The following is a 17,656-nucleotide window of genomic DNA, read 5'->3' as shown; positions in this document are numbered from 1 at the left end:
TGATGCCATAGAACAGCTTAGAGGAGTGTGCATTAGAGCTTGGGAAAAAGTCACTTCTGGTGGAGAAAAATACCCTTCCTTTAGTGCTGTAAAACAGGGACCAAAAGAACCATGTGCAGATTTTATATCGCAGTTACAGGAGTCTCTTGAAAAGGTGATTGAGATTTGGCTGCTCCGGATATAGTGTTACAGTTATTAGCTTTTGACATTGCTAATCCCGATTGCCAGGCTGCTCTGTGGCCTGTTAGAGGGAAAGCACATTTAGTTGATTGTATCAAGGCCTGTGATGGTATTGGAGGTAATCTGCATAAAGCTACTTTGTTGGCACAGGCAATGGCAGGACTGAGAGTGGATAAAGGAAATACTCCATTTCCTGGAGCTTGTTTTAACTGTGGGAAGCATGGTCATACTAAAAAAGAATGTAGAAAAAATCAGCAAGTCAGGCCGCCAGATAGGAGAAAAAAGAAAACTGCTGAGCCTAAAATATGTCCAAAATGCAAAAAAGGAAAACACTGGGCTAATCAGTGTCATTCTAAGTTTGATAAAGATGGGAACCCAATTTCAGGAAATGCCATGAGGGGCCCATCCCGGCCCCGTTCCAAACCGGGCTTTTCTGGCTCAGGCCACTCCCTCACCCCTGTACAATGTCTGTCCCCCGCCACAGCCAGTAGTGCCGCAGCAGATTTATGCTGCACAAAAGCTGTGAGCCTTCTGCCTGGGGAACCCCTGCAAAAGGTCCCAACAAGAGTCTGTGGACCCTTGCCAGCAGGAATGATAGGATTACTTTTAGGAAGGTCTAGTTTAAGTTTAAAAGGGGTACAAATATGACAGGAGTCATTGACTCAGATTACAATGGGGAAATTCAAATTGTTATATCTACTTCTATTCCCTGGAAAGCAGAGCCAGGAGAGCATATAGCACAGCTCCTGATTGTGCCTTATGTGGGAATGGGGAAAAGTGAAATTAAACAAACAGGAGGATTTGGAAGCACAAATAAACAAGGCAAGGCAACTTATTGGGTAAATCAAATTACTGATAAACATCCTACCTGTGAAATAACTACTCAGGGAAAGAAATTTAAAGGTTTGGTAGATGCAGGAGCGGACATTTCAATCATTTCTCTACAGCACTGGCCGTCTACATGGCCAATTCAACCCGCTCAATTTAACATAGTTGGAGTTGGTAAAGCCACTGAAGTATATCAAATTAGTTATATTTTGCATTGTGAAGGGCCTGATGGACAACCTGGGACTATTCAACCAATTATAACTTCGGTACCTATAAATTTATGGGGGAGAGATTTATTACAACAATGGGGAGCACAAGTTCTAATTGTAGACCAATTGCCTGAGGAAGAGATTCCAGGAGGTTCCTGAGAGCTCCCCGGTTGCAGCCATGTCAAGAGTGATGCTGAGGAGGACCTCAACTGTCATGAGCAACACCTGTTGAACACAGCCACCCACCTGGGGACAGATCAAGAAGCTGTCACAGATGGCAGAAGAAAACCTGAGGAAAGTCAGACAACCAGTCACAATAAGTAATTTAACAATAGCTATGATAGCGGTGATCACCATTGCCATGAGTATTCCTTCAATAAGGGCTGGCACAGAGAACAATTATACTTATTGGACATTTTTATCAATCTTGGCTGGCAATAATGCCTGGATGTAATCACTTTATGACACAGTTACACATGCTTTCTGGTCTCAGTATTTACCATAATAAATCTGCTCCTATAATTGAGGCATACCACCCTCAAAAACCTATTTGTAGACAGGATTGGACCCAGTTAGAAAAAATGAACGTACTTGTTTAGGAAGATTGCATTGCAGAACAGGCAGAGGTGCTGCACAACAATTCCTATGGACTCTATTAATTGGTCCCCTAAAGGGATGTTAAGCTTGAATTGTACCTCTCAGTCTGCGTGCCATGGCCACACTATGTTCAACTGGTCTGAACAAAATGGTCAGATGGCAGAAATGGTAAGAAGTATGGCAAGAGTTCCTATTATCTGGAAACATGGTGGTATAGTGGCACATCAACCTCAAATGATATGGCCCATTGTAGGAGCTAAAGATAAGAATTTGTGGAAACTATTAATAGCTCTTAATAAGATCAAAATTTAAGAAAGAATAAAAAAGCATCTAGAAGGACACTCTACAAACTTGTGTTTGGATATTGCAAAATTAAAAGAAAAAATATTTAAAGCATCCCAGGCACACCTGACCTTAATGCCAGGAACTGGTGTGCTTGATGGAGCTGCAGACAGATTAGCAGCTAGTAAGCCATTAAAATAGATAAAAACACTTGGAAGCTCTGTGATTTCAATGATGATTGTGCTTTTAATCTGTGTTGTTTGTCTTCGCATAGTCTGCAGATGTGGATCCTGACTCCTGCAAGAAGTGGCTCACTGCGACAAACCTGTCTTTGCTTTTATCGCTTTGCAAATCAAATAAGGGGGACATGTTGGGACTAGGACCCCAATATCTGGCCATAAACTGGACCCAAAACTGGCCATAAACAAAATCTTTGCAGCACTGTGACATGTTCATGATGCCCATGATGCCCACGCTGGAAGGCTGTGGGTTTATCTGAATGAGGGCAAGGAACACCGGGCCCACCCAATGTGGAGAACCGCTTAAAGGTGTTCTTAAACCACAAACAATAGCATGAGTGATCTGTGCCTTAAGGACATGTTCCTGCTGCAGATAACTAACCAGACCTATCCCTTTATTTCAGCCCATCCCTTTATTTCCCATAAGGAATATTTTTAATTAATCTATAATCTATAGAAACAATGCTTATCACTGGCTTGCTGTTCATAAACATTTGGGTAAATCTCTGTTTGAGGCTCTCTGCTCTGAAGGCTGTGAGACCCCTGATTTCCCACTCCACACCCTATATTTTTGTGTGTGTGTCTTTAATTTCTCTAGTGCTGCTGGGTTAGGGTCTCCCCGACTGAGCTGGTCTCGGCAAACCACTGCCTCAGAGAGTCCCATACAGCTCTATGCCAATAACTACTTACTGCAAGGCTGTGTCTAGCTTTTGGCAACACAAAAGTTGTATGAGTTGAATATTACTTCTTTATGTTCCATGGAGAACTATATTTTCACTTCAGAATGATCTGAAAACAATGGCTCCTAACATTAGCTTTATATTCCTTTGTTCTGAAATAGTGAGGATATATAAACTAATACAAAAGTAACTGAAGAAAGTCTTTAGTAAATCCTTTTGGGGGGAAAAAGGACAGTTGTGAAATACTGCTCACTGTTTTTTCTAATTCTATTTTTGGATTTTCCAAGGCGTGTGTTATTATTCACAGATTATGCCTCTTAAATGATAGAATGAGTGATCCATTGGAATAGTAATGTCATGCCCATTCCTCTTCTTGGTCTTCAAAAGGATTATTCACTACTGCTTTAAATAACAACAACAATAATGTTGTAGGGTTCATCAGTTTACAATGCGCTTTTACACACAGGGTATATTTTTAATCTCACAATAACCATTTGGTGTAAACAAAGGTTATCCCTATTTTATGGATAAGGAAACTCAGGCTCAGAGAGCTTAAGAGACTTCTCAAGTCATGCAGCCAGTTACACTGTGAAGCCGTGTTGGTCTCTGCACTTCTGGAGATGCGAGCCATGCCTGTGTGCCTTCTAATCTTCCCCAAACTGGCTTTATCAACGTGGTCTGAAGAAAATTAATGCTCATGTTTAACAATAGTCAGTGGCCTCCAGAATGACCTCATAGGCCCTTAGTACTCAGCACCCAACTCTCTTCCTATTAATTAAGAACTATATTTCCAACCCCCCAAAGTAACTTCCCATTTAATGGCTTTCACCTTTGCAAGACTTTGGTGTTCCCTTTTTACTCAGTTTGCTGAGAACACCTTGTCATCACCATTTAATCTTGGATACCAAAACTCCCTGGAAGGGATAGGTGCTTTGATTAATGGAGAAAGACTTAGGTAAAAACTGACCAACCCTAGTGGAGACCTGTACCAACAGGTTTGTAGTGTTAAAGCCAGCACAAATCCAGTCCATCCTGATTAGAGCTGCATTGGAGTTTTTTTTTTTTTTACGAACTCGCTCCTGGGATCCCCTTTTGGCTTTGGATGTGGAGGTATCCCCTCTATCCCCATAAGCATAGGAATGAAGCCCAGGGGCTCTAAAGGGGTGGAAATATGGGGCCAGGCACGGTTTAAGTGACATAGCACCCAGTCCTTATGTTTTCCGGAGAAAGCTGTGCTCTCCTGAGAAATGGGCAATGCTTTCATATCAAGTCATTACACATTACCGCAAAACAGCCTTGTCCTCAAAAAGGGAGATGATCTAGAAAAGATGATAAAGCAAATAGACAACCAATGGTAATGATGGTAGAGTAAAATAGATGCTGTGAAATGTACCAACAAAAGAATATTTGGAGCAAGTGAATGTGTTTGCAGAAGACTTCATCGGAGTGGGTTGATCTGGAAATATATTATGGAGGAAGTGCTATTGGAGCTGTTCTGAATGGATGGGGGGTCTTTGCATAGAGGAGATGGAGAGAAAGCATTCAAGGCCAGAAGAAGGGCTGCAGGAAGTCAAGAAGGCAGCAGGAGTTGGATCTTTGCAGGGAATAGTAGGCCCATACTTTGACCAGAGATTATGATAGGAATAAGGACACAGTGAGAAAATTAGTCTGTTTCCTTTACGTTTAAGTTGAGAAACTTTTGGCACCACCAGGAATTTGTAGGGTTCTGAGAAGGAGCAGAGGTCAAGTAGGAAAAGGAGCTCACTGCTCCTGCCATGATTTTTCTTCTTTTCCCCTTGGGAAAAAAAGAGCTTGGAACCTTCCAGTTTGCAGGTTCTAGGAGTTCTGCCTATGGATTGGACACCTATATCTAGGATATGCAGAGTCCCTACTAAATGGCAGATTCCAGTTCTTCTGGCGAAACCAAGGATACTAACAATCATGTTAGCCATGTGCCTGCTGCCTAGATCAGAACTCAGAGAAACTGCAGGGTCAACACAACCTGTCCGTTCAGGGATTAGGCCCAGATGTCCTGAGAGATACTCACTAAGCCACTGGAAACTGTGTCAACAGGTGTGTCTCCAATATCTGCCTAATCCTCCCTGGCATTTCCAGGGCAAAACTTGAGCATCTGGGCTTCCGGGATTTTCTGATCGGGGCTATGTGGAGTGGGTTTGAGAAAAGAGACTCCAAGTTAGGCAGAGAGAAAATAAGAAGGCCCAGAACTTCTCACTGTTCTTTTTTCCTCTAAGAACCATTCCCCCGCAACCCTGTATTTCAGTAAGGATACGTGGGCAATGTGGACCCGCAAATTCTCTCATAACCTAAGCAACTCTAGAAAACAGCTCTCCGACTTTCAGATTCAGTTTTGTTCTTTTCTGAAGGTGAAGCCCAAGATCATGGAATTTTCTCATCTAATACTTTTTGAGAGAGATGTGAGTGGCCACCCTGTAGCCATTCATTGTCCCATATTACCGCTGTGTGCTCCTGGGTGAAGGTGAAGATGTCTGGTGAGCAGCATTCTTTAAGGGTTGGGTTTTTGGCTGCCTTTGTAATGGCAGAAATTTAAAGGCAGCCATGTCAGGATTAACAGTTACCTGCCACCTGACCCAAGAGGACCCAGGTAGCTTACCATGTTGTCTCCCTGTCCCCTTCATCCACCAGCCAACCAGGACCTGACAGCAGACGTTGATGAAGCTGCACTGGAAGAGACACTTCATTAGACAGATGGAGTTTAGCCTGCTGAGCAGTCTGCTTCGGCCTCCGTGTGTGTGTGGAGGGGGCGAGGTGGGGGGTGGTAAGTACAGTTTCTCTGTTGGGGGAAGTCAGGAGATAATGATCATGTTGTAGAACTGGAGGGAACCCAAAGAAAAGCACCACCTCCATGAAAGCCCAGCTGTTCTCCCGGGCTGAACTTACAGATGCTTTTGCCAAACATTCTGGATTTTGTCCCTGAAAAAGGGGGAAGGTGGAAGGAGGAGAAGTGTCAGTATGAAGAGAGACTATTTCCTTGGGCTTTGTCCCCAGCATCTCACAGGGCCTCTGGATTTGCGAACTTGCCCTAATTGTTACTCTGTGGTCCCACAGCTAGTTCACGTAGTGGTTAAGCTGGAACACACCATGTTAAGCTGGGTTTAAGTCAAAGGGAATTTCCCAGACTTCAGGTAAGAAACTTCAGCCAAGATGCAAAGCAGAGTGATTAAGATGCTGGGCTCCGAAGTTGAACAGGTTTGGGTTCAAATTCTGCCTTTGCCGTTTATTTTCTGTCTTTAGAAAATTAAGTTAGTTAATGATAATTTCTTCATCTATGAAATTGGGATAATATCTTTGCTACCATAGGGTTGTTGTGAGAGTTAAATAAAATGATATGTGTAAGCTTTTAGCACAGTGTCTGTACATAGTAGGCACTTAGCAAATAAAATAAAGTAAAATAAAACTAGCAAACCAAAACAAGCATAGGTAGGGAGGTGTTGCTGACATAGACCCTGATCTCTCATATTCCTGAGCAGTGATTCTTTACCCAAGACCTTGTGGTATTTGACAATATTTTTTATTTAACATTCTAAAAATTTCTACTTTTCATTTTAAAATAACTGTTTTTGGTGTGTAGGGCCTGTTTGCCCAATTGGGCTGGTTTTCTGGAAAGCAATCTTAATTTGTAGCCCACTAAGTGTAGCAAATACTGCTTGTATCTTGTAGAAATAAATCAAGTAGAGGTCAGCAACACATTGTTAAGTAAGTGTATAAGAAGGAATCAAAGTGCAAAACTGGGTTTTCATTGCTGAGTTTCTGATCCAGCACCTGGTCTCCCTGTCCTCCAGCATACCCGTAAAATGTAACTACTAAATAGAGTCACTAGTGTCAATTTAAATAATAACCATAGAGAGGCTCTCTTAAAAAAGTTATTTATTTGAGAATAGGGCATTGCAATGGGAATACATGTGCCATAGTAAACTACGTGCATATTCAGGGAGGTAAAGGAAAACAAAAGTTCTTACAGGAAAAATGATAAAAATTACATAATTGTATTGAAATGCATATTCTTGGCTACAAAGATCAATAACAATGGTGTTGCTAGTATGACATTGGACAGGGAGTTGCTGGGCAGATGTCCTCACAGAAGCATTTGTTGTGTAAGGCTATTATGGCCTTTGTGCAAGGTTGTGGTTTTTGCAGTCTTTTGTGACAGTTTTGTTATCAGGTGTATAAGCATGAGAACTCTCTCTTCGCAGCCTTCCCTAGCTCTATATTTGTCAAGGATTTTTTTGAAGACAAATGACTCCATTTTGATTCTGACAACTTGCACACTAACTTATAACATCTCCTCACAAACTTTACAAACTAAGAAACTTGCACACTCAATTACAGGCTCAGTCCCAATCTCTGCCAACTCACTTCCCCCAGCCCCACCTGCACACTTCAACCCACCTCCACTGGCCCAACACACACATACAGTTCTTTAACCTCCACTTCTATGGTACCCCAGCTCCCCATAGCTCAGTCGTGCCCCAGGCACATGTAAAGACCTATTAGGCTTTGGAGGCAGGCAGACCTAAGTTCAAATTCAGGTCTAACTTCCTAGGTATGTGACCTTGGGTAGTTTACTTAAGTTTACTTACTTATTCTCTGTGCCTTGATTTCTTCGTCTATAAACTGGGTTAATAATACCTACCCCACATTCATCTTCTAGACACAACCTCTGGCTTGTTACTTCCCTAACTTTCCCTCAGTTCCCAAACATTTCTGGAAGTTCTAAGCCCCTTCAGAAAAAGTTCAAATACCACCCACAGAAGAAGGTCTAATCGGCTCTCCCTCTCGTTCTCCAACTTCACCCTTTCACACTGGCCTTCTTCTAACTGTGACCAGCTAGAAGCAACCTCAGCCCCATCTTGTTCCCAAAGGTTGGGGCCCCTACTCTGCTTTTCCCTGACCAACATGCCTATCCCACCTTCACCCCAGGACTGGAGCCAACCCATCCCCATGTAGATAGATCTTTCCAAACACAAAGCCTGCATCCTGCCCTCCTGCAGTCTGGAGCTCCCCAGTGCTCTGTGCCCTGAGGGGATGTGCTGGAGGCTGTGCTGTTGCTACGGGGCTGCCCTCAATACACCAGTCTCTGCAACCAAGGCCCTTACCATGCCTTCCCAGCCTGTTTTTCCCTTTCCTGTCTGCTGCATGCTGATCTATAAGTGAGGATGGTAAAGATGGTTTTCCCTTCCAGAGTCACTCAGGAAGCTATACAGTATATATTATCTGCAAAGTGCCACTCAAGAGCTCTCTTTGGGACTTGGCTTCAGAGCTCAGAAAACTTCCTCCTCAGGAATGGTTCTTCATGCATTGAGGATACGTGTGATGTTTATAAAGTGCCAAAACTCAATGAGAGAAGAATAAACGGCAGCATGGTGCAACAGAGAACACGGGCCTGGAGTCTGAGGGGCTCTAGTCCAGCACCGTCTCTTCTTCCCTGAGTGGCTACTTCTTTGAGGATTTCTCAGTGTTCTCATTATGAATTGGGCTTAGCCATACCACCTCAGGGGATTACTAGGGAGATCAAATAAGATGAGATGGTAATGAAAATGAACTAAAATCAAATGAAATGAAATGGCAATTACCATTATCATTAACCTCTTGGGGACTTTCCCCTGGGATGGCCAGGCTATAGACTTCATGAGAGTTGAAACTGCTGACATTGTATTCAACACTCTATTCCTAGGGCCTTAGCCCTCTGCCTGAAATGGAGCAAGCTTTCCACAAATATTTGCTGATTAGCCGCCCGTTGAGTTTCCTGTCCTTGTAATGAGGAGTTTGCACACGATCATGGTAAGCCTTTCTTCTCACCAGCTACAAAATGCTACCTACCCATGGCATGCGGTAGGGAAGGTATTAACTTTTTTTGTTTTAATTTAAAAATGAGACCCAACTTTAAAAAGATGAAACTGGCTTTCTTGTGTCTCATACACTAGGTGTGAAAGGCACTTGCAAAACAAGAATTCAAAAAATGTTCTAAGTAATAGCAGTTCTGAGTAACATCACCACAAAAACATGTGTGGTCTCTCAAAGTGGCTACTTTGTAAAAGTTAACCTCAATAGATATATTCTTGAACATTTATATTAAAAAAGGAAAGAGTGGCTGGGCACAGTAGCTCACGCCTGTAATCTCAGCACTTTGGAGACAGAGGCAGGTGAATCACAAGGTCAGGAGTTCGAGACCAGCCTGGTCAACATGGTGAAACCCTGTCTCTACTAAAAATACAAAAATTAGCTGGGCATGGTGGCTCACATCTGTAATTCCGGCTACTCAGGAGGCTGAGGCAGAGAATTACTTGAACCTGGGAGGTGGAGGTTGCAGTGAGCCGAGATCGCACCACTGCACTCCACCTGGGCGAGACGACTCCATCTCAAAAACAAAAAAAAAGCGGGGTGGAGGGAAGAGTCCCATGACTTTGTAGGCTCATGGAGACAAAGAATGTTCACCAGGACCCCAGCCTGTGCCAAGCACTGCTGAGCCCATCACAATGGAAAGAAGCTTTCCTGTCAAGAGGACTCAGCTACAGAAGGCACCAAATGTGGTGGGAGGGGCCTGCTAATTAGACCAAGGCAGTCACACATCAGCAGGTAAAACAGAGACAAGAGGAGGTGGGGCTGGGCTGGGCTGAATCTTGGATGAATCAAGTCTTCCCATAGGGCAGGATATCCTGTCTAAAACAAGAGCCTTGGTTAAAACCCCTATAAAAGGTTCTCATCACACTGACCTGGTACTCCTCACACTACTTAACAGCCACTTGTTTCATCCCACCTGGGCATTAGGTAAGTCCCCTCATAAGAAACCTCTTTCTCATTCTCAGTGTCTTGGGGATCTGAGCTCATAAAACTGAGGCTGTCAGGTATGGGCTATGCGTCCTTCAGATCTAGCTGTGGGCATTGGGCAAACCAACGCTAACGTTGGGAAACATGCTCTCCTAAAGCAATCCAACTTTCTCTTCCTCCCTGAGGCTGGCCTGGCATCAGCTCCTGTCACTGGGAAACTGTGTGGGCAGCTGCTATGGGGCCACCCATGGGCCTTCCTGGATCAGCAAAGGTTTCTTGTTTCTAAGGCTCTGGAAGCTTCTTTGCAGTGCTGAGAGTCTGTGGGATCAGAATCAGTTTACTTATACCAACCTAGAACAATAAGATCAAACTGTGTCATGAATGAAGGAGCTTACATGATTCCCCTCTCCTACACCAAGGTGATATTTAGGCAAAATATTTGTAGATTTGTTCTAAGGAATCTAAAATGTAACTAAAATGTCATCTTACTATTTTTATTATCTAAAGTTCAGTGGTTAAAGTTGGCTACATGGTTATAAAAAAAGAAAGATATTTTTCATCTATGTTGAGGAAAAATATTCCCAGTTTTTTACCTTGATGAAAAGTTTGCCTGAAATTGTTGGTTATCAGATCCGAGAAAGGGTTTCTCCTGAACAACCCACTTTTTGCTGTAACCTACTGAGTCCTCATGGCCACACTGATCTGCTTTTTCTAGAACTCAAGTCTCCTTCCTTCCTTTTTTCTCTTTCTTCTCCTACCTATATCGGCCTCGTCCCATCCTCGCTTTGGGTTTCCAGCTGCTGTACGCTGCATCTCTCCTTGCATTTGAGACTTGTCATCTTTGATACCATCTCCTTTGGGTCTCTCCAAGGCTTCTGCTTAATGAATGTTCAAGTTTCTTTTCCTCTTGTTCATGTAGCCAAACCCAGGCCCCACCTCAACCTACCTCCAGACTTCTGGCTAATGAAAAAGAAAAGCTTTCCCTTTGATTAAGAAGCAACTCGTAGGTCACCAGAAATCTGGGCCTAATGGAGCCACATGCCTGTTGGGCAAGCTGACTTTTCTGATAAGTCCCAAGGCTGTGGACAGAAGTGACAGTCAGAGAAACTTGGGCCTTCAGAACTGGAAGGCCTCCCACCCAAAGAAGGTTCCCCCTCCTGAGCATTCCCAGCAGGTGGTAGCCCAGCTTCTTCCCACTTTCCCAGAAAAAAAAAAACAAGAAAGGAGGGCTGTGTCCCTGGAATTCCTGCTTGGCTCCCATCCAAGACAGGGGTTGACTGACATGTGTATTTACTTCCTCTCTTGGTGTTCCCAGTGGGACCCTAACACCTTGTGATGAGCAAATAAATCCTGTCCACAGGGTACATTCTAGAAAGCCCATTGCATTTGGCTTAAGGAGAGATGGATTCTAGGATTTCTTTGCTCCTTAAAAATTGTATGGCTTAACTTCTCTGAGCCTGTTTCCTCACCTATTAAAAAAAGTGGAAATAATAAGGATTAGAGGAGATGATGCACAGGCAAGTGCCTTGTGAGCAGTAGAGTGATTATATAAGTGTACAAAAATTATATGTGTGTATATGTGTATAATAGCATAATAATTATATTTAATAAGGAGCACTTAATATAAGCCAGGCATCTGCCAAATGCTTTTTATGAATTATGTCTTTAAATCTTCACAATAATCCTATAGAGTACTAATATCACCTTCATTTACAATGAGTAAACGGAGGCATGGAGAGGCAAAGCAACTTGTCCCAGCTCACACCATATGTAGGTGATGGGGCCAGCATTTAATTGTGACTCAGGAACCTGCCTCCATCCTGTGTGTTCCTCCTTCCCACACATAAGATGTATTACATAGGAAAGGACAAAGGAAGGCCAAAAACAGCTGAACATGCAAGGAAAGACCTAGCAGCAGACGTGCTCTAAAGGAAACAGCTGAGTTTGATTATGGAGCCTCCAAGGGGATTTTTCATCTTGTCCAGGTTGACTTCAAAGATGCCTCAGTTACTGAGAAACATTAATGGGATCATCGAGGCCTTCAGGCGCTACGCAAGGACGGAGGGCAGCTGCACAGCGCTCACCCGAGGGGAGCTAAAAAGACTCTTGGAGCAAGAGTTTGCCGATGTGATTGTGGTACGGTGTGCTGAACTGGGTGGAGAAGGGACATAGCAGGAAAGTGAAACCTTGTTTGCCTGCAGAGGCCTTGCCTGGGGAATTTGAGGAGGCAGCAGATAAACCCAGGCCTGCCAGGACAGATGGCAACTGTGCAGGCAGAATAAAAGGTGAAAGAACCAGAGATGGTCATGGGAGTTGGCAAGTCCTGGCTCTTTAGATTAAAACCTTGGTTTTAATTAATTCTAACTTAAAGACAAGGTAAAGGGGCTCTAAAAGAACAACTCAGAGAGGAGCATAGCCTTGGAATATTTCAAAATGAAAATAATTGCTGCTTTCTGCTGCCTCTTAAATTTGGTATCGTAAATATTTCCCACGTCTATCTGAAATGTAATCATCCATTCATAGGCATTCATTAGAAGCATAGCTCTGGGCTTGCACAAAGCAGTTACTCAAAAATATTAGCAGACTGATCACATGAGAAACGAAATTTTGAAGAGCAGGTTGTTAAAAGCTAGGGGGAGAATTCGGGGCCCCACCCCTCCTGACAAACCGGAACCAAGGCCTGATGCACCTTCCTGTCTTTGGTTTGCATCTAAAGCAACTGGGATGATGATGGCCTTGGGGACAAGGATGTATGGGCACAGAAGTATGCTGCGTCCACATGCTCAGGGCAGCCCTGTAGGCCCACTGCATCCCTCCCTCTTTATCGTGGGAAAACATCTGGGCCTCAGTGAGGAGAGCACAGAATTCCCATGGGGCTGTGTTCCCAACCTGCTGCTCTTTGTGCTGGGCCTGCTGAAGAGACTAAGGCCTCAGTGCCAGGGGCAAGATGCCAGGGGCAGCTCAGACAGTCAACCTGAGAGCCCAAAAAGTTGCATTGTGAATTCAATAATTTATTAACTCTTCAATAAACCTTTATCTAATTTTTCTGCAGCGCAGAAATTGTGCCAAATAGAGGCTACAAAACAAAAAACGCTCCCTATACTTGAGGGAGAGAGACAGGACTAAAAAAATAAAAAATAAAGGCAACTAAGTCTTGCTGCTGCTGTAGCCGTACGTGTGTGGAGTGTGGGGTCTGTGGCAGGGGAAGCTGGCAGCAGCGTGGAAGGGGCCTGCCCACGTCCTCCTCAGGGGAGGGCTGCTGACTCCACCTCATCTTCTCCTCAGAAACCCCACGATCCAGCCACTGTGGACGAGGTCCTGCGTCTGCTGGATGAAGACCACACAGGGACTGTGGAATTCAAGGAATTCCTGGTCTTGGTGTTTAAAGTCGCCCAGGCCTGTTTCAAGACACTGAGTGAGAGTCCTGAGGGAGCCTGCAGCTCTCAAGAGTCTGGAAGCCTCCATTCTGGGGCCTGGCAGGAGCTGAGTGAAGGACAGAGAAGTGGCACTGAAGTGGGAAGGGCAGGGAAAGGGCAGCATTATGAGGGGAGCAGCCATGGACAGAGCAAGCAGCCTTCCAGAGGGCAGAGCAGGCCTGGGGCTCAGACCCAGGGTCAGGCCACTGGCTCTGCGTGGGTCAGCAGCTATGACAGGCAAGCTGAGTCCCAGAGCCAGGAGAGAACAAGTCCGCAGATACAATGCTCTGGGCACACAGAGCAGACCCAGAGAGCTGGAGAAGGCAAGAGGCATCAGACCACACAGATGAGGCCAGAGAGAGAGCCACAGACCAGGGAACAGGACAGAGCCCACCAGACCAGTGAGACTGTGACTGGATCTGGAACTCAGACCCAGGCAGGTGCCACCCAGACTGTGGAGCAGGACAGCAGCCACCAGACAGGAAGAACCAGCAGCCAGACACAGGAGGCCACCAATGACCAGAACAGAGGGATTGAGATCCATGGTCAAGGCAGGAGCCAGGCCAGCCAGGCTGTAACAGGAGGACTTGCTCAGGCACAGGCAGGATCACACACCCAGACACCCACCCAGACTGTGGAGCAGGACAGCAGCCACCAGACAGGAAGCACCAGCACCCAGACACAGGGGTCCACCAATGGCCAGAACAGTGGGACTGAGATCCACGGTCAAGGCAGGAGCCAGACCAGCCAGGCTGTGACAGGACATGCTCAGATACAGGCAGGGACACACACCCAGACACCCACCCAGACCATGGAGCAGGACAGCGGCCACCAGACAGAAAGCACCAGCACCCAGACACAGGGGTCCACCAATGACCAGAACAGGGGGACTGAGATCCAAGGTCAAGGCGGGAGCCAGACCAGCCAGGCTGTGGCAGGAGGACATGCTCAGACACAGGCAGGGTCACACACCCAGACTGTGGAGCAGGATAGAAGCCAAACTGTAAGCCACGGAGGGGCTGGAGAACAGGGGCAGACCAAGACGCAGCCAGGTAGTGGTCAAAAATGGACACAAGTGAGCAACCCTGAGGCAGGAGAGACAGTACCAGGAGGACAGGCCCAGACTGGGGCAAGCACTGAGTCAGGAAGGCAGGAGTGGAGCAGCACTCACCCAAGGCACAATGTGACAGAAGGGCAGGGAGACATACAGCCCACTGTGGTTGGTGAGGAATGGGTTGATGACCATTCAAGGGAGACAGCAATCTTCAGGCTGGACCAGGGCAACTTGCATACCAGTGTTTCCTCAGCACAGGGCCAGGATGCAGCCCAGCCAGAAGAGAAGCAAGGCATCACAGCTAGGGAGCTGTATTCCTACTTGAGAAGCAACAAGCCATGACTCCCTCGACTCCAATGTCCAGTACTGGAAGAAGACAGCTGAAGAGAGTTTGGCTTGTCCTGCATGACCAGTCCAGTGGGCGCATCCCTGGACATCAACTCTTTATTACGCAGCTTCCCTTTTAGGTCTTTCTCAATGAGATCATTTCTGCAAGGAGCTTTCTATCCTAAACTCCTCTCTTACCTGCTTTGCAGTGCAGACCCTCTCAGGAGCAGGAAGACGCAGAGCAAGTCACCCCTTTGTACTGAATTGTCCTCATCTTGTGGGGGTTTCAGGACTATTTTTATCTCTGACATCTGTCTATTGCCCAATCTACCCTAATGCATCAATAAAACCTTACGCAACTGGCCTCTATGTCTCATTCAATCACCTTCTGTTGACATTACAGGCCAAGGGCTGTAGAGTTATGAGATGATGAACTGGACATAGTCCCTACCTTTGAAGAGCAACTAGTTGAGAAGATATTATATGAGATTCCTGCTATATATCATATTTAATACTTGGCAGAGATGGACCAGCTAAGGTTTCGTAGAAAAGGTGCTTTCTTTATGATGGCCCTGAAAGGACAATTAGTATTAGATAGGCAAAATTCTTCTTGGTCTTTCACTACCTCTAATTCTATAGTGTTAAACCTCTATTTACCTGTAAGGTCACACAGGAAAGCTGATTTAAGATTACCAAGAAATGGAAGAAGGTTCCCAGTGACTGTGAAGGGAAAGAGCGAGAAGGCTTGTGTTACCAGGTACTAAGCCAGGGGCCAGAATTTTGTGCTTCCCTTCCTACCTCCCCATCATTGTCAGCTCTGACCTCTCATGATGTCTCACCCACCAGATATAAACCATGTTATGGGGTAGAGACTATCAATTCTGGTTTATTATAAGAGTGACCAGAAGAACAGTTTTTAAAATAAAGATTTATAGGGCAGGCACAGTGGCTCACACCTGTAATCCCAGCCCTTTGGGAGACCGAGATGGGCGGATCACATGAGGCCAGAAGTTCAAGACCAGCCTGGCCAACATGGTGAAACCCTGTCTCTACTAAAAATACAAAAATTAGCCAGGCGTGGTGGTGGGTGCCTATAGTCCTAGCTACTCAGGAGGCTGAGGCAGGAGAATCTCCTGAACCCCAGAGGTGGAGGTTGTAGTGAGCCGAGATCGCACCACTGCACTCCAGCCTGGGCAACAGAGCAAGACTCCATCTCAAAAAAAAAAAAAAAAAAAAAAAAGATGTATAAACCTAACCCTACAGATGCTGGTTCTAAAGTTTGGAGCCAATTAATATTGTTTAGAAATTTATTGGGGGTCTTGTGCTTTTGTCAGTAGAGAAGACTAGATACTCTGAAAGATTTCCCAAGACAAAATAACTAGATCCTGTGTAAAGCATTTTTTCCACTGCATTATTGGTTTACAGGAGGTAAGGGAAATCTCTAAGGAAAAAACAAAATGTGGAATAAACAACAGCCAAACAAAAACAAAATGTAGGCTAAATAACAACCTCCAAAGACGTCCACGACCTAATCTCGGAAACCTGTGAATATGTCACCTTATATGGCAAAATGGGACTGCACAGATGTGATTTAGTTAGGAATCTTGAGATAGGACGGGATGGGGTTATTCTGGATTATCTGGGTGAGTCCAATATAATCACAAGGTTCCTTACGAGAGTGAGATAAGAGGATCAAAGTCAATAAAAGGAAGTGTGGTGATGAAACCAGTGGCTGTGGCCATGTGCTATGAGCCAAAGAATGTGTGGAGAATAGAATCTGGAAAAGGCAAGACATTTTCTTCTAGAGCCTTCAAAAGTAACATAGCTCTTCTGCCACCTCGATTTTAGACTCCTGACCTTCAGGGCTGTAAGAGAATAAAATTTTTGTCATTTTAAGGCATTAAGTTTATGGTAAACTGTTACAGGAGTGATAGAAAACTAATATACCAAACAAAAATCTAGAGCTGGAGCCAGAGTAGTAAAGGGTAAATGTGTGAAAGGCAAGGTTGTTCTTCTGAGGACAAGTTGATTTTATATCTATTCACATTGGCTTGTAAGTACAAAGGCCAAAGAAAAACAGCAAAGAAAATGCAAAGACTCAGGGAATATTGCTCCCATAAGCCCGTTCTGGGGAATCTACTAGAGAATCAGCACACATACCTACACACTAAACCCTGAATCATAGAACTGTTTGGCATACAATCTGATGATGCACATTTAAATATATTTCACTGTAGAACTAAGACTACATAATATGGATAAAGGTGACAGAATAGCATTCCATGTTATATGCACTGAAAATTTAAATACAATACAGCTAACAAAAAAATGAAGGGAGAAAGAGAAAGCATACAGAAAGTAGAATGAGGTCCCTGATTGTCTTAATATAAGCATAGGCTTAGAAGGAGAAACTGGGAGTAAAAGGATATCACTTCACATTAGATACTGAGGAAAGAAGAAGGAAGGTAAGGTGAAAATTTCTAGAAAATTTTATTATTACTTAGAGTAGGAGGTGAATATGCCACTTATTAAAGCGAAGGGGGAATACAGAATACATATTACGTAAAGATATACTATAAGATGACAACACAAATACGAACCTTCCTCAACACCAAAAGACATTCTAGAAAAAAGCAAATAACACAGACAACAGAGTGGATGATGTTATTTATGTAAAAGATATATATTTTCATAAATAGGATACAAAAGAGTGTGATAGACTGAGGTCAAACATATTTATAATAATAATGTCAAGAGCTTAACTCACTACTAGATGAACAAGTTGGCTTATTAGCTCTATACAAGTCTATGCTTCTTACAGGAGGTATGCAAATCAAAGAGAGTCAGAAAACAATTTGTAAATGAGGTGGTTGAGTTAATATATATCAGGAAAATGCAGGTTAAAACAAAATTTAGAAATCTGGAGTCATGATGTTGATCCCGGATTAGATCAAAAAGCATTAAATAAGACTAAGAAGGATGCTTTAAAATGCTAAATGCTATAATTTCACAATGAAGATGTAATGGTTTTTAGTAT

General features: G+C 44.1%; 1 protein-coding gene across 1 annotated transcript; it reads left to right on the top strand.

The window, feature by feature from the left end:
- The first annotated feature begins 9,772 nt into the window (after positions 1 to 9,772).
- Positions 9,773 to 14,982, top strand: CRNN (cornulin). Its single transcript, XM_050754498.1, has 4 exons — positions 9,773 to 9,822; positions 11,808 to 11,958; positions 13,108 to 13,989; positions 14,167 to 14,982. The coding sequence occupies exons 2-4, from the start codon at positions 11,821 to 11,823 to the stop codon at positions 14,632 to 14,634; spliced, it is 1,488 nt and encodes a 495-aa protein (XP_050610455.1). The 5' UTR covers positions 9,773 to 9,822; positions 11,808 to 11,820; the 3' UTR covers positions 14,635 to 14,982.
- The last annotated feature ends 2,674 nt before the right edge of the window (positions 14,983 to 17,656 follow it).

The sequence above is a fragment of the Macaca thibetana genome, chromosome 1 (genome assembly GCF_024542745.1).
Source record: "Macaca thibetana thibetana isolate TM-01 chromosome 1, ASM2454274v1, whole genome shotgun sequence".
Lineage (NCBI taxonomy): Eukaryota > Metazoa > Chordata > Mammalia > Primates > Cercopithecidae > Macaca > Macaca thibetana.
The sequence above is the reverse complement of the archived record's forward strand: the minus strand, read 5'-3'. Positions and strand labels throughout refer to the sequence as shown.

Coding starts and splice junctions, on each gene's coding strand:
- CRNN (XM_050754498.1), top strand. CDS start 11,821: ATGCCTCAGTTACTGAGAAACATTAATGGGATCATCGAGGCCTTCAGG. Junction 11,959..13,107: donor AGTTTGCCGATGTGATTGTG/GTACGGTGTGCT, acceptor TCTTCTCCTCAG/AAACCCCACGATCCAGCCAC. Junction 13,990..14,166: donor GCAGGAGCCAGACCAGCCAG/GCTGTGACAGGA, acceptor CAGACCAGCCAG/GCTGTGGCAGGAGGACATGC.